At 39.3% G+C, this 17,805-nt stretch overlaps 1 protein-coding gene across 3 annotated transcripts in view; it reads right to left on the bottom strand.

The window, feature by feature from the left end:
• The window catches only part of ARID4B (AT-rich interaction domain 4B), an 87,834-nt gene that overhangs the window by 8,662 nt on the left and 61,367 nt on the right, over positions 1-17,805 (bottom strand). For 2 of the 3 annotated variants that reach the window (XM_080588329.1, XM_080588328.1), the window contains exons 17-20: positions 11,569-11,817; positions 4,656-4,740; positions 3,611-3,803; positions 1,338-2,546 (exon numbers count right to left, since the gene is read on the bottom strand). In XM_080588329.1, coding sequence (XP_080444455.1) covers positions 1,338-2,546; positions 3,611-3,803; positions 4,656-4,740; positions 11,569-11,817 — 1,736 coding nt within the window. The remainder of the gene's footprint in view (positions 1-1,337; positions 2,547-3,610; positions 3,804-4,655; positions 4,741-11,568; positions 11,818-17,805) is intronic. The other variant, XM_080588330.1, reaches the window with a different exon arrangement.

Here is a 17,805-nt window from a genome sequence, read left to right as displayed (position 1 = left end):
GAGTAAGTTTTAGGACTTGTTCAGATGTTGTTCCACAACCTCCTGACTTGCAGTTAAAAGTGCCTCCTGTAACAAACCTTTTAAATTAAGAAACTGTAAGCTCACCCAATTTTCTAAAACAGCCAGCGTGCTGACAAAATCAGAGAGGAAGTCTAATGCATGTAAAAGTAATAATGTGCAATTGTGTGCGAAAGTAATATTGTACAATAGTGTTAAAAAAGAACTTATAACAAGAAAAAGCTTCTTGATTTCATGTGCCAATCATTTCCTTTTATATAAAAAAAGTTGTAAGCCTACATATCTATAGATTGCCTGGCAAAGTATTACCAGCTTATTTATTGAGGGCTACAAATTCACCTCTTCCAAACTCTCTCCTCTCTTTAAGAGAACACATTGCATTCTTTCAAAAGAACAGTTCAGCAAAAACAGTATCATAAAAGTAGCACACCTTAAGGGAATTTTGAGAAAATTCAGTTAATTATTTTTATCTCAATGAGAACCAAAACCTGTGGAGATCAAGAAATTACTTCTGCCATCTCAGGACTATATTCAGGCACTTTTTTTTTTTTCCTTTGGATTAATAACTTTTAGGCAGGTTAACAGTTTTAAAAGCAACTGTACTTTTGATGGAACTATGAAACTGTCACTGAATCCCACACAAAAAAAACTGTTAGATCCAGTCTTGCAAATTGTTAAAAAAACAGACAATACATTGACATGACACACAAGCAATAACTGAGTTTAATATCCTTTATATTCTAGTAGTCTCAGGATGGGAATTTCAATCTGCAAAATCATATCTGAAAGTGAAATATTGCTAATAAGGTCAATATTTGTGATTGTGGGTTCTTTTTGTTTGTTTGTTTTTTAAGATTAGTTTCATAAGATGCAAGTTTGAAATGGCTGCCTAAGCATGCAATGATTGGCACTATTCTTCCCCTGAAAAATCAGTTTAAAGAAAGTCAAAATTTTATTTAAGAAACCAGAATCTTCTACTTGCAAGCAAGGTATTTTTAAAATGCATCCAGCTTGCTACAATAAATTTTTCCTACATGATGTATTACAGTTCACTCTGGGCTTTTATTGCCACCTCTGGTATAAACTTTATTCCTCATTAAAACCACTACAATTCTTACTATCAGGCCAAGAAAGTTCCTGACAGATTCTTTTATTCACTAGGTGATTAAGCCATTTCCACAGATTAGAAGTAGGCAGCTGGCTACTACTTCCTCCAACAACTTTCCAGCAGTGTAACCATAGCAGAATGAAGATACACCAGCAACACAAAAACGAGAGATGGTTAGGTTGAAGACACCTTTGTTTCCCCTTTTGTTTACCTTTCTCAGTATGCTCTGGCTCTGGTTGATTACTACTACTGGAGCTGACGCTGGCATCAAAACCTGTTGGAGAAATATTTCCCTCGGACTGGAGGTCTTGCAGCTCCCCTGCAACACTGTCCACCTCTATTGTGCTATCGGTTTCGCTTTTAATGCTTCGTATCTCTTCTTGATTTGGTGGCAATGTCTCTGAGACAGTGACACTGGACTGATGCCTACTGTCTGTTACGGTTACAGATGAAGGCGATTCCGGAGTCGTGGGAGGAGTATTAAGCACTGAATTACTGCCACTGCTTGGAAATTCAACTTTCTTTTCACCCATTTCAGCTGGTTTTTCCTCAACAGGTTTAACGTCTGCACTAGCTGGCAAAGGTTTTTCAAGTTCCGAGCTAGGCAAAGAAATGTCTTCTTCTGCAAGAGTCTGAAGCTGCTCCTCTGCTGCAGCATCCTCAGGAGCAGCGTGCGGAGGGGAGGCAGCAGCTTCAGTGTCAGAGTCCGAGAACAGTTCCTTCAACGTTTTCTTCGGCCACTGTCCCTGAATACTTGACCAGACATCTTTTCGATCCTTTGCTCTGGTATTCTGAAGTCTTTCATCAGAGTTATTTAGAAGCTTTATCCTTTTCTCTGCCACTTCAGAAAATCCTGAGTAGAAAGTACCTGTCCGTAAAGACTTCCTTTTCTCCTCTAATCCATTGTACTTTTTAGTGGGAGTGATTTTCACCTTAGACTTGTCTTCCTCATCTTCATCTGAGGAGCTGTTACTGCTGTTTTCTAAGCTAAGGGAATCTTTGTTTTTGGACTTCTCATCCTTCCTATTAGGCGACACAGTCTTTAAAGATTCCTCTGTGACACAGTATCTTCGTTTACCACGTTTTACCTGTGGTTTTGCTGTTTTATCCACTACCTCCTTTTTTACCTCCTTTCTCTTCTTTGTGGCTTCATCTTCTCCATCAGAGTCGGTATCTTCAGATAGTTCTTCCATCTCTTTTCGCAGTCTTTCAGGAGACTTGGAACCTGACTTGGGCACTACGGCATCTGTCAGAGCTTTAGTTTCTTCTGGAAGGGCTGAACTGCTCTGTTCTTCTTTTAGACACAATTCATTTTTATCTTGGCTCACAGCTTCGTGTTGAGATTCCTCTTTGCCATCAGCGTGTATGTTCTGGGCACTTTGGTCATCTTCCTGCTCACTGTCATCAGAACTTTCAGAAGCTGGTTAAAAATAAAATTTAAAAAAAGTTTGTCTTGATTCCTGTTACAAATACTACTAGAAAAAAATAAAGAAAACAGTACAGATATGAACTCATCCTAAAGGCAATTCTAGTAGTACACGGTTTAAACTGTATACTAGAAAGACTTCAGAGATTATTCTTGTTCTATTAGAATGTACAATGGCTAAATTAGGAACCAGGAAAATTCTGTATATAGAACATCTCCAGGAATTTCTTCCAAGGAGGTTCCCTAATTTCTGAAGGGGTAGAGAAAACAGAGGGCAACAGCTTTTACTTAAATAACGTTGGTTATAAATCCAAACAATACGAACTTCTTCATAATAAACCTAAACAGAAATTGAAAGTGCCAAATTATATTTATTTTTTGTAATGAGTTACAAATACTGCCATTGCATGCCCTTTTTCCAAAGTCCAAAACAGGTTAAGAGAGTACTTTTTCCCTGAAGAATCCACAGTCTAAAAGGACAGAATAACAGAGACAGTGGAGAGTATATCTAACAAACCCATCTGGTAACCAGCCTGGAAAAATGAACTGAATGCAATAGCAAAAGGCACTTGCAGAACTATGTGGACTCTGAGAGGGAAGACAAAAGAGAGAAAATTCAAGGTCAGGAATAAAGAAACTGAGAAAAGAAAAAAAGGTATAATGGAAAAGGAAACCAGCAGACATGCTGAAAGGACACCTAGCTTTATTAATTCCACTTTTCAAGGTGAAAAAAAATCATGGAGTTTTAAAAGTTGCATAAATCAGAACTTAGGAATTTAGAAATAACACAGGAAGCCAAAATGCTTTGCTGTATATCAAAGAAAAACATGGAGAAACAGAATGAAATTCTTAAGACTGTTAATATACACCGGATCCACAATACCCGTTTTCAGAAAAGGTGAATGCTGCTTTTGTTCATGGGTTATTTCTGAAGATGATGTTATAATGAAAGCAACAGCCAGACTCAGAGGCGTACAGTTGCATCATTTGCTCTACACCATCATTTACTGCCCTTTAAAGGCAATTTTATGAAGTTTGAAAAAGTTTACATGCAATACCTTGAAGCCCATTAATGATAGAAGTAATTTCCATTGATTTAACAGGAGCTTGCTCAGTATTTTTGGCTTCAGCGCTGTCAAGCTTGGACCCAGTCTCAGGTGATGTGCTGGTATGAAAGGGTGGTTTTGACAAACGTCGCAATTTACAATTTTTAGGAGAATACTTCTCTTCCTTCTCTTTGTCGGTTTTATTCTGTGTGAACGAAAAGATGAAAAACTCTTTAATTTGAGCATACATCTTAACACAGAATATAGTCAAGCCATGCTTACAGCTATCTTGAACACTCAACCTGAAAAGACAAGCTTTCCTCTTTGTCGAAAAGCCTAGACATACCTTTCTACGACCCATGCTGAGATATTTATACCAAGGACAGGAACTTTGTCAATGCTAACACAAAGGTGAAAGCAAACACAGCCAGCGATCTCAGAGCAGCGGCACCGCAGGATGCCAGGCTGAACAGTGACAAGTGTGGGAGGGCAGGGTTATGACACGCCGCTCTATCACAGGGCACAAGGAGCTCTAGAACAAGACTCAGGTTCCAGAGGTGCCATGGTGCTGGAGGGGAAGAGGAGGAGCGCTGACAGAGGAGCAGCAGAAGGAAAAGCTTCCTTGTATCCCACTGTCCAAAGAATATATCATAACCTAAGCCTACAATATATCATAACCTAAGCTTTAAAGGAGTGGCTTTTGAAAGAAACGCTGTGAAGTAAAATTGTAGTCACATACAAATGGACTCATCATAGGTTTGCTCTACGGAATCAGGATAAGGAGCTCCTAAATTCTGCCTCCCAGAGTTGGCTCCAGCACTGATGGATCCTCTTTTGTTTTAAGTACATACTTCAATCCCACAAGAAACACAGGAAAGAGAAGCTTCCCTTCCCATCCTCCACATGAAAGAACAAACCGCAATGAAAGAAGTTTTAGTTTTTACCATCAAGCATTTACCATTATGCCTAACAAAAGGTTAGAAATGCGTGTGAGTATTTAAGAATACTTTAAACCAAAGTTGGGGGAGAACTAGGAAGAAGAAGGGAGAGAAGCTACCTTTATTTTCTTTCGATGCTTAATTTTTGGTACATTTTTGTCAGCTGGTCTCACTATCTTGTCTGCCTTTATCCACTCATCATACCTAAAAACAGAAAAAAAATACACATTTATGGTTTTAAGCAAACAACCACAACACTATAAAAGAAATGAATGGAGATAAAATGCTAGCAATATAAAAATGGAATTTAATTAAGGCATCATTAGTATACTTTTCAGTATGTAGAGCTTAAGCTAAGGTTCAATTCTTTACATGCTTGGACATATAGAACAAAGTTTTCTCATGCTGATGGGCAGGAGTCAAAGCTAGCACTTACACAGTCTGCATCAACCAACAGGAAACCCATGTATATAGGTAAAACAAACTACCAGAATGTTAATTCTGTATGGATCTCTAAGAGAAATACTTGGTATATATGCTGTAAAACCCTAACAATAAAATAAGTTCTTACTACTATATAAAATATGACCAGTAACAAAAACAATCCTTTCCAGCCTGACTATCTGCGAAGTGATCTTTTGAGTAGCTGACACTTGGGAATCACTAACTCTTAACACTAACGCTTTTCAACTCCTTTTCAGGTGTTTCCTTCTATATCAGAATTATTCTAGACAATATACAACTGCTCTCTTATCTTCTAAAGCTGGCCATGTTAAATACAAACATCAGACCAGAGAAATACGTTCTCAGTAAGAATATACTTTACACATGGAACTGTACTTCCCAGTTTCATCGCATATTTCTGAGAAACTGCAAGAACCAATGCAAAAAAAAAAGTAAACATCGTTTGCTGTCCTACTTCAACTGTGAAATCCATGACTATCTGAATAAGAAATAGCTCAGTTAAAAACGAGTATGTATTTCACTTTCGCCTCAGCGTACAGCCATACAGATTTTGAGCCCTTGAGGTAAACAAGAGAATGGAGGGGAAGAAACCAAGTAACCAAAAACACACGCAGAGAACTAGCACAAAATGGAGCTGAACATAATGCACTCATGGCCATGCTGGTTTCCCAGCTGGACTTACTTGACCACCAATTTGATATACAAAGGCTGCTGATAGAGGCCCAATTCAGCTTCTGTGCAACTACTGCCAATTATATGTACGATACAGATGAATAAATTAAAAAGGATTATTACCAAAAAAGTGTACCAAGTTTCCAACTCACTTTCCTGCATATTCTAAGTTAAGACCTAAGCAAGGGATTCCAGAAACTAAATACTGTATTTTATAGCTTAAATTTCACATTATAATGCAGTGAAAAAGGAACACCTCAGAAAACAACACAGAAAGGAGAAATTATAATTATCTTCAGAGTCAGCAGTAGTCTCTGACAAACCGTTTTCCAAAACATTTTTCCTTTTTCCCTGAGCAACAACAACAAAAACACAAATCACATAATTAACAGCAGCCCCTGCAGACTACAGCATACTGAAATTACCTATGCTCCTGCAGATACAGGTGTAGTTGTAAGGTTATACCAGGTGACATGTACGTGGATATGCTCAGGTTTCTCACCAAAACCTAAAGGAAACTCTTCAGATCTAGGCCTGATAAGAGTAGATTCATAATCATGGTGGTTTCAAGTCAGAGTTGCCATCTCAGATTTTGAATAGTGGCTCACATCCCTCCTTACCGCAGGACTACCTTGAAAAAACACACAGCCTTGGATATCCTGCCTCATACCCACAAAGAAGAGCCAGCAGGTGCTTGTTTGTTGCATACAGGGTAAGGAAGGGGACATACGGAGGGAACACCCCCCCCAGGGGAGCACCCTCACCGGGCTGCAGATGATGCCCGTGTCTGCCAAAGTGGTCGAGACCTTCAAGATTGCCACTGCCCTTTTCCTGCCCCCTTTGGTGTGGCTGGAGCAAAGTACAGCACATGGCTGGCCTGCTTTGTGCTGATACCCACTCCACCCCCAGAACATGGTTAGCAAGCTGCATTTTCTCCCATCCCACAGCCTTCCTAAAGACTGGGGTGCCCTCAGATTCCCACGACATAAATAGATAGGGAAGGGAGGATGCAGCACATAAGGATGTTAGACTTCGGGGCATCAAGCCTGGTGACCGTTAATAAAAGCAGAAAGAACATCTGAATGTACCATGTTATTTTAATGAAAGGCAGTGGATTTGGTATGGAAAAAACTATTTCTGTGAGACTGTGAGAAACTGTACTTGAAGCAATCTTTCCTCAAGTCAAAGACGTGCTTTCATAAAGGCACAATGCTGAGCAGACTGCAAAACGGATTTCACGATCCACATAAATATTAAGATTTCATTAGGCCTAAATGCATACAGGAAAAGAGCACTAGGGGTGGACAAATGCACAGGGGAAAGCAATTATTCTCACTGTGCCCTTTCTACCTCAGTTACGTTGCCACAATAAACCATTTGTTTTCTTATTGAAAATGCATACCGCGAGTGAATACAACCTTCCACGTAGGCAAAGCGTGGGTACTGCACGTACAGTGCTTCAGATTAGCTGCACTGCCTGCTCGGGCAACAGCTGATAGACCAGGGGCGTGCTGAAGTGATGGAGGAAGGCAAATGCAGAGAAATACAAGAGTACCTGTAGACACCACAGATCTTAAACGTTACATATTAGAAGCAGTAGTCACAACCCATCTCAAGGAGCACAAATGGAAAAATCTGTGTTTGTGACTGTCCTGGCCAGAATCTATCCTGCTCTGCTCCTTGCTGCACCTGGAACAGCGGTCAGAGCCTGCACGGAGCTCCAGCATCTCAGAAACCATGACCCTGCTCTGGGAAGTCAGACACCCAAATTCATTCCTCTGCATGGCACAGGCTCCATTCGCTGCTCACATGTCGGTTGCATAGTTTGCCTAAGCAGTGACAACTGTCAGCAAGCTCAAACAGATCTTGCAAGCAGAATGCATCCAAAGCCACAGCCAACAGCCTGATCAAATTACAGTTTCCTCAGCTTCATGATGGAGAAGCAACCTTAAAACTCTGCAGGGCATCAGGTACCAAGCTGCACCCGAACAATACACAAGTCAGGCTAGAGTCTTTCTGTATAGAACTGCACCTTATTAAAAGAGAAAAAATTAAATCTCTCATTTCATCACTAATCTTGCCTTAGACAGTCTGCTCACAAACCAAAAGAAAAATAGAAAAAATCATTCAAGTTTTTCATCTCTCATTACATGAAGTAAGTGCTTCCCAAAGATCTGTTTTGTTTCTTCTACATTTGCTTACCTCAACTCCCAAAAACAAACAGCTGGGTGTCACAGGGAAAGGAGGTAAGATGGGGAAGTGTTCCTAAATGAGTTTGCACAGAGTTGCTAGAAAAATAAATAAATAAGCCCTAACATACTCTCAGAGATAGCATGGTCAATCCTCCACAGCAGTACTAGAGAGGAAACAAGGAAAAAAGCATACTTTCCCAGCCTCTAGGTTTATACTAGCAAAGGTGCTACTTTGTCAGGAAGACAAGTGACCTCAAGGAACTAGTAAGCCTTAGCAAGTTCACTGAGAAGCTCCACTCTGCTGTCTGTGCCTGCTAACACAGAGGAATTAAATGTTTTCTTTCACTGCAACCAAAGAAATGAGGAGATTAGTCTGGTATCAAAAATTTGGAATATGAGATGAGAGCTCCAGTTTTTATTTACTTAGTTTTTAATGTCTCCTCCCATGCACGGCTACACAACTTCTTTACTTCCAGTGGCTGACTGTTCAGTACAAACTTTGTACCTTGGGAATGCTTCAACAAATCAAGACAAAAGTAACATTTCATGTTCATATTTCTGAAGGAAATTAACAAAAAAAGCTGAAAATAATAAAACTTAGTTTTAAACCTTTGGTATATTTAAGAAAAATGTATCTTATGTTGTGCCATTGACAGAGTTAAAGCAACAAACTCATTTTGAACATGCACCCTCTGTTTCCCATTACTGGAACATGCTGCAGAAGAAATTCATCTCAAAAGCTTATACAATGAATTTTTCCCTGCACTGGCAGCCAAAAACTAAAATTACAACAGAAGGAACTGGCACTGGAGGCTCCAGAGAAGTTTTAGTTTCATATAATCCATGTGTAATTCAGAACATAACTATCCTTTCTTAGAAGGCAACAAAATACCGTTTATCACATGCTAACCAGAAGGCTCTCGTGAGAGAATGTAAGACGTTCTCTAACAGGGTAGAAATCTTTACCATTCCCTTTCACTACAAGTCAGGCCTCACTGCATGCTGCCTTTCTTCACCTTTATTAGAAACACGTTATCACCTGAATCCCATGAGCTGACAAGATCCTTTAGCATGAAGTGGTATAGCTATACACTGCTGTCAAATTCTATTCCAATTCCACATGTTCTAGGTACTATATTGAAAAAAGTTTCACAGTGATTAGTATCACTTGTTCTAGAAAGTTTAATAAAATAATGAAAGCTACTAAAAGCTACCAAATTTACCAAATTCCATTCCAAGTACCCCAAAGTACGTGCACAGGCATGCATGCACACAACTATTCTGAATTCCAGACTGATACTGAAGTTACCTTGTGATAAGAAACATCAGTAGTTAGTTAAGATTCTCACAGGTTTGGAAGAACAGATCATTAAACGGCATACTGATCAAAGGGGGAAACAGGAAAGCCGACCTTAAAGGATAGGAGGCTGACAGAATTAAGAACCCTGAATGCAAAATTCAGTACATGCCATGACCTAATGCTACAGCACTTGCTGCTGCTGGATGCTACAAATGGGGGCTTGCTATAGCAAATAAGGAGAGGAAGGAATTACAACCTACTCCAGAAAAGCAGTTACTTTCCCAGGTTATGACCGAAAGCCAAATCTTCAAGTTATCACATCACACAAGATGTGTCTTCACGTAACTAAAATATCAAAGTGTTTAGATGCTGCCTTAAGCTCAGACTTACCGTCAGATCAAACAATTTAAATCTGTTTATTTTAATTAAATTAGCCATATTTAACAGAGTCCATACACGGTCCCACAGATAAATGTCAACCACTGGTATCTTTTTCAGTGAAGAGAATCCTGTCCCCCAGCCCCTTTCAGAGGGCTCTTTTGGAACCCCAGGTAAGAACATAAATGCAAGTCCTGCTACCAGAGAAAACAAACAACCCTTTTTACCTCTCAAATGAGTACAAAGTTTGCCAAAAATGCCTTTTTTTTTTTTAATTAAATATATCCTAGTTGCAGAAAGAATACCTCAAACATTAATCTGTGTATATATTTAGAATGCAAGGTTAAAAAAAACAATCTTGATTTGTCCTTCAATAACCAGAATGTTGGGTTCTCCAAGATGAAGACTCATTCTCAACTTCTCATTTCTTCAGATATAAAGTGGCACTGATCAAATGAAACTCTGATCATCTCATCCCATAGCATGTATTTAATATTTTCTCAAAAAAGGAAAATAACTTCTATGTTTATATATGAATTGCAAAAAAAGAGTTTTGGGAATATAAAAAAATTCTTTGAACGCTATACAGTGATACTCAGTGAGCAGAGCATAAATTTCATCAACTTATGCTCCTAAGGCAAGTCCTTTCCAGCAATGACTGAAGAGCTAGTCACTCCAAATCCTACCTTGAGCAGGCTGCATCTCCCCTAGTACCTCAATATTTTAAGGCTCAGGCTTTATAGCCCACTGTGCTTACAAATGCTGCCTGAAGTCAGTGTATGTGAAAGATACATTGATCTACAGGAATATATGTAGATCAAAATTCTGCAAAAACATTGTTATCAAAATGCAAAATATTGAGATGTCACTCCTCAGCTGTGGCTTAGGTGGCTCTGGAAATCACCAGGCATAGATGCAGACAGGTATATTCAAGTGAGGGAGAGAAGTATTATGCTTCTGTAACCACGACCTTTGCTAGCAGATCTTGCTAGCAGTGACTAAGTGAGATTTGTCCTGCCCTTCTGGGCAGAGGTAGGGTGGTAATCAAAGTCCAGATGACAGTAGGTCATAAGAGCCTCATATTGAAGATAGAAGAGGGGAAGGAAAAAACAAAACAGCAACAACAACAAATCAACCAAAAAAATGCTATAAGGGATCTGCCTCAGACCTTTTTTTTTTTTTTTTTTTAAAAAAAAGAAGCTCTATAAACACAGTAATAAAGTTTTAAAGATGACAGCTGAGGACAATGAGCAGATACATTGAAACTGAGGAAAAAAAGCAGAAGACTGAATAATTGGCTTAAAAGCCACCAAGAAGCTTTGGTATTCTCCTACTGTTGTCCAAGTTTCTTCAAGTTTTAAATTGCAAAAAATAAAAGTGGTCTTAAATGGCAAAAGTGTATTAATGCTTCAATTTATTTCTATTAATGCTATATTAAAGAAATCTAAAAGCATATAAACCTGAATATACTAAGAAAAGCATAAGAAGGCACTGGGGTAAGAAGAGTCTTGTTTTTAAGTTTGAGGCAGCCAGGGACAGGTGGGAAATGAGACCTGAATGAAATGCAATTATTTGCTGCACACTAATTTGCCATCAAGAATCTTGTGCTTTTCTTGTTAAATACCATACTGCTAACGTACTCTGCTGCTCTGAGAAGAGTGTGTATATAGACTCAGTTAAGTGCACTAATCAAATATTGTGTAAGATAAAATTGGCTTAAGAGAATCCAGAGGAGGAATTTATGAAAGAGTGGGCTGTCGCTTGTTGTATGGGGAGGTTTAAAAATAAGACAGTGAAGGAAGCCTTCCCTGAACAAGTCATTTTAAGATGATTTTCTAAATAACTGAAGTATTGCATTTATACAATGCTAAAAATTTAATAGTTTCATACAGTATAATGCCCTTCACAGAACACCAATACTGAATGGTTAGGACTCTAGATCTCTGTATTAATTTGGTTTTTAAAATACAGAGGAGTATTTTAGAAGTAATTCAAGAAGTAATCACTAACTAAAACTCAAGTTACCTCACGTTCCATCCACAGTAGTGCACCAAGTAAAGGACTTCTCCACCTTCGATGTCAGAATCTTTAATACTAGCTTCATACATTTTTTGATTTTTCCCTCTTCCATACCGCACTTGGACTTTCATGCCTGGTGGATAGCACTCAAACTCTTCTTCGTCATTGTTATTGTTGTCTTCTTCCTCCTCCTCCTCCTCTTCCTCCTCCTCTGCTTCTTCTTCATCTTCATCTTCTTCCTTATTCGTGTCATCTCTTGAAAGGTTTAAAAAATTGTAGAGTTAATATGAGATACTTCATAAGCTTTTCAGTTCCAAACCACATATATTGATAAATATTGTGGATGCATTAGAGACTGGGAAACAGCAGGCTCCAAATATGTGAAACTGCACTACTTGAGAGTAATATCAGCAAAATAAGATACAGTAATACACACAAAATCCAGTGATTGTAAGGTGCAAAAATGACTTTGAAGTTTTCTAAGTTTCTCTCACTACAAAAAGAAAAAAAGTAATCCATCAGAATCTGTATGAGAAGTTGTTCAAACTCATCTTTATACGATCCTTCATGCAGTCCCTTTCAGTATCATTTTTTCCTGTTCAAACTCATCCTTCTCAATATAGAGAAAACTTCCTGAGTTCTTCCTGAATTCTGTTTTTCAACCTAAATGTTTTTACAAGCCCTTCTTGAAACTTGCTTCCCCCAAAAAAACCTTGCTCTTTTATAATCAATTCTATCTCAACACTTTGAGGTGAAAGCAACCAAAACCAGATTTTAGGCAAAAAATAAAATTGAGTAATAATAAATAATAAAAAACTACATGAGATTATTTAGCAAATCAAGAAACCTGCACTGATTTATGACCTTGCCAATTATGCCAAAAGTCTGCCAAATGTAAATCCAACTTGCATTTAATTTTTATATAAGTACACAAGCAGGTATTTCACTATTATAAAGTCACTATTTTCAAAACTAAACTAGTTTTAAATACATGCTTAGAAATTTAGACCAATTTTCAGAAGCACTAAGAACCCACAAATCTTGCTGGTCCCCTGTCAGCTATGGGCTGCTCAGTAGTTCTGAAAATTATCTCCAGCTGGCTTAGAGATGCAGACAAAATCACAGAAGTTAACGTGGAAAGCATCTTTTAATCTTAAATAGCCTTACAAAACATTATTGGCCATCACACAGCTCTAATCCCACTCTGTGCAACACAAAACAGATCAGGGCTGCTTACTAAATTCATAATAACCACCAACCACTAATAATTGAAAACCTGGGACATGGAACAGGACTTTTGGATGTATTACAAACTGGGTAAGAAGAGGTAAGTGCTGCTCCACATCCAATTCACACCCTAATTTAAGTTAACCTCACAAATACGAATGTTTTTAATAATCCAAATTTCTCCATGAAATTTTTAGTAGAAAATACTCAAGAAAAAACAAGCTTTATCTCTGTGAAAGGATGAAATAGCATTTTAATTATTCGAATGCTTCTTATTAGAAGTAAAATTGCATTATTATCCGATTAGCTGTCAAAAGAGAATTCAAGACAATAAGCTAAATCCAGCTCTAGTATAACCACAATGATTTAATGAAATTACTTCAAAACTGAATGTTACTATGTATACATATGCATACACCATGAGACAGATGCTAGAACTCCTGCTCTTGGTGCATTAACTACATCAAATAGTAGAAAATACATCTATTAAGTTTTATGTTACGTGGACCAAACAGTATGGTTCTGTAAGGTCAAAGCCTGTTATATACTTTCAGGGGGGTACTCTGCTACTGAAGCTAAAACCACCAGAGTTAAAATCTGCAACATAAATGGACGAGCTTTGAAAGCTCACTTCACTCACTTAATCTCCACTGCACACCATGTGGCAAAATCCACTTCCCAAGAAATCACTGAGAAAACTCCTCAAAGGCTATAATGAAAAAGTTCTGAACACAATTCCACCACAAAAAAAGCATCACTCAGAAATTCAAATGCTCTTAAATTATACTCTCTGCTGCAATAAACCAAAGTTCCTAGCTAATTTCAGCTTAACAGTTATTGTCATTCAAAAGCTAAGAGCCATCGCTGCTCAGAGGACAAGATAAGCTCATGATTTCCCATTACTGAAAAGACTTTTCAGAAGTACAAAAAATTTTGCCATATATATTTATATTTTTTCCCCCCAAGGACCAGTGGTACAATCCTTGAACGATGTTTGTGAAGAAAGGCATGCCTATGAGGGAGATTCAGGACTTCCCAGAGACTGGCAATTACGGTGCCAGGGGCTCTTTTGGAACCTGAACAAGTCTGGAGCCCCTCTCACCATAAACACCTCACGACTTCCTTGGTGTCTCAAAAGATTATTTTATTTTACTTTCGTAAAGACTCATGACAGTACCAGGACTTCTCTGGAAGAAGTGTGAAACTCTTATTGTGAACTTGTGTAACTTGGATGAGCTAGCAGATGTGGAGAGCAGGCTGTACACAGGTGGAGGGAAATGTCAGGAAAAGAAATAGAAGCTGAGATGGTTGCAATTTTTTTTAAAAGCCCATTCTAAGGAGTGATTTGGTTAGCACTCATACACTGGAGATTCTAGGAAACCAAACAAAAGCAAAGAACATTCATCATTTTGGAGCAGAAAAACCTGTGTACTCACATAGCTCCTGGAACAAAAAAAGCACATTCCAATGGTTGCAAGGAAGAAAAGATATCTTGTTTTACAAGGCCATAAAAAGCTCAAACCTGGCAGCGCAGATGAAGGAGAAGTCACGACTGCCATGAAACGGAGGTTTGTAAGAGAAAATTGTGATTGTAGCCATCCAGCATGCACAGCAGTAACCTCATTTGTCCATTTATATATGCACATGAGAACATCACATTTCTTTTAACGCTGTTTAGTCAAAATTAAAAAAGCAAAAGAAAGAAACAAGCCTCTTGGCAGCACACAATAATTGCCAACTTAAAATATTTAAGTAACAAAGAAACCAAGCAGTATTTGCCACAAAGCTGCAACAATCTGAACGGCCCAAGCAGCAGCTGATGGAACAAGACAGCAGCAGATGTGCATGCATACTGTAAAAGAGACACAAGAATACAAGTGTAACTGGGTTCCAGAAATCAAGAGTACCGGAAAGCTTATCAGGAGGACAAAGAAGCATTTGCAATTCCAACTGCGGACCAAAGCATACCCTCACCCCATCTCCCACCAACGGGGAGCACAAACCTTCGAGAAGCAGGCAATACGGATTAGAATGCACCACTAACGAATAACGAAGTAAAACCATTAAAGCGTTCAGATCATACAAATATTGCGTATCATTAGATACGAAGGACATTCTGAAATGGTTAAAGGGCTGAAAATAGTTCAAGCATCCAAAAATCCACATACAGCAGGTACTTCTTGCTCAGGGGAGAGATTTATCACCAACAAGACCATAAAACAAGGAAGTACATCAACATACACACACGTTGCTAGCTGCAAGAGTTTGTGTGCTGTCACACGACAAAAGGAGCTGCCGTGCCAGGCAAATGTATTCCACCCCGTGGTCACCCACACACACACACAGCCTTGAGGCAGGGTGCACCTGCCCTGGGACCCCAGACCTGCCAGCACCCCCTTTTTACTGGGAACCTGGCCCTACCCGCACGCGCCTCCCCTGCCTCACCAGTGCTCCCACAGCAGGTGAGACAGCAAAAGCAGCATTTTTTCAGGGGTTATGCTAAAACTTGAGGAAGCAACATTATTTCAATTATTGGTTCAATTAAGTCATTACAGTTAATTGAACCACTAGCAAAAATAAACTCCAGTGTAATTGACGCTTCAGTTCAGCAATTAGCTTCTATTTTTGTGTTTTCTCCCTCCCCGCCTTTCTCTCATCCTAGAGGATTATTTAACCTCTACCTCACAAAACACGGAGCTGGAAATGTCAGGTCTTCATCCTCTGACTTTCTTAATCACAGCTGGATTACGATGCCCTGAAGTATTAAGGCAGAGAAGCCATTAGGGCCTGTTCTTTTGTCATGACACCAGAACCTCCTATTTAATTCACAAAATTAACAAAACCAAAAAAAAGACCACCAATAATTTTCTTCCCTGGGAAGTTGCAAAGAAAAACCTAAAAATACAGGCTCCAAGGTCCAAGGGCTTCTGTCTATACTCACTGAAAATGCAAACAAACATGTGGCTGTGGCCCATCACTGAGGGAAGGGGAAAGGCACTGACTTGGTCTGAATCACACAGCAGAAGAGTTTGGTGTGCTGCAGCCATGCACTGTGAAAAATGTTTTCCTCTACTGCTATGGAGAGGACGAATGTAAGAACCTCATGTTACTGCTCCTAATTGTTTAACCAAGTTTCTAAGGAACTCGGAAACGTTTATTGAAAGGGTAATGGATGGTTCGACGTCTGGCTGGGGAACGCAGCACTTTCCATTTTTATAGCTCTGGTTCACACACAGCTTGAGCAGCGACTATTTGATGAACAGTTAAAGGCTCACCCACACACATTTGTCTCAGTGACAGCTACCGTGGCTAATAACCTCCGCAGTGACCAGCAGCTGTGTAAGATGGGATGACGGAACCGCTTTTTCCACATCCAAGAAGCCTCCCTCCCATCCGGGGCGAGGCAAACATAGGACCAGGACATTTACACTGCTCCTGCCCGCACTGTTACTGTGCCACTAGCAGTTTGTTGCACTACGAAAAGCAGGCAACACACAGATGGATGCATCAGTGCATATTCTATAGTCAGAAAAAAATTAGTTTCTCAAAACATGACTACACAAAAACTTCTTTCTCAATATAGTTGGCAGCCAGAACACACAAATATAACACGCATTGCAAGAAGAGCACAGAAATATGTTCCTATAAATGAAGCTACGCAAGTACACTTCTTATAAATGCATCTCTGCACACACACCAGTCTGAGATTCAGAACAGATGTTCAAACCAACTGTGCAAGGAACAAGATGCATTTTGCTCCCTACTGCAAAGCTAAATAAATAATCAATTCCATACAACCCCAAAGCTATCGCAATATCTACTGCTCAGCACTAATCCAGAAGCCAGAAGAGATGCCTTCTGTAGCAAATCTCCTCTCCAAACCACTTTAACCTTCCTGCTGACATTCCAGGTTCCCCACCATGCAGCTCTGATGCGCCATTTTAACAGATAAGGACTTGAAGACGCTGCCTCTACCAATCTGCTGTTATGTCAAATGGAGCTGCTGGCTGTTATGTAACCTTGTTGTAAATCACGTTCAGAAAATCCTCATCAAGTGTTTCCAGAAAATTTCCCCCCCAAACGCACAAATAAAAGCCCTCTCCCAGCACAGGCATAGCATGTACTCACCCTAACCTGCTAAGGTGGTAAACCCTACAAAAACCCTTCATGTGAACCAACGCCCATCCTAACACAGCTCTCAGCTCCTGCTTTTATTATTCCCAGCTCCTCGCCAGTGCTTACAGGGGGAAAATGCCACTACTGCTACTATGTAATGCATAAGAGATCAAAGATCATGACTTCTTCCTTGAATTTGCATGAATGGTTTAACCCCGTCCAAGATTATTAGCCAAAGAGGCTTAGCTCTTAGCATTTTCTCCTTTTGATACCGTCACAACAGGATGGTCCAGATTCCCAGGAAACCACACAGACAATACCCAAACATGGCAATGAGGCAACCAGAAGCATTTAGGTTTCTAGATCATATTTTGGAGCATATGCTCATGCATTCCTTGAACGAATCCAAAAAGCAGGCGGTTTAAGGACCAAGAGAATGAAAACACCAGAACAGCCTTCTTGCAGCCTTTCCACACCGCAGAGATCACTTCAAAAATCTTGCCTGGTCACCTCAAAAATCAAAGTATTACCAACACACAAGTCTGATGTGACTTTAAAAAAAAAAAATCAGTCTTCCAAATTCTGAGCACTTAATCTTTCCCTTCACTATAGCATTCCTGAGAGTGGCCCATCTGTCCCAGATGCTTAAACCACTTACAAAAAAACAACACACACACACAACACTCAGCATTAATCACCTGGGAAAAAAGTTTCTTGCTAGTAGTTGTTAATTAGCAATTAACCTGCCCTTCAGTTCAAACTGCATCCACTGTGAAGTTTTCAAAGACTCTCTTAATTTTATTAGCAAAAAAATGTGTTTTTTATTTTTGTTGTTGTTTTGTATTTTAAACTCCACCAGACTCCCGGCCTCAGTCTCTTGGGAACATGTTCAACTGCCTA

Source organism: Anser brachyrhynchus, assembly GCF_964034855.1.
Source record: "Anser brachyrhynchus genome assembly, chromosome: 3".
NCBI lineage: Eukaryota > Metazoa > Chordata > Aves > Anseriformes > Anatidae > Anser > Anser brachyrhynchus.
This window is presented reverse-complemented; position numbering and strand designations above follow the sequence as displayed.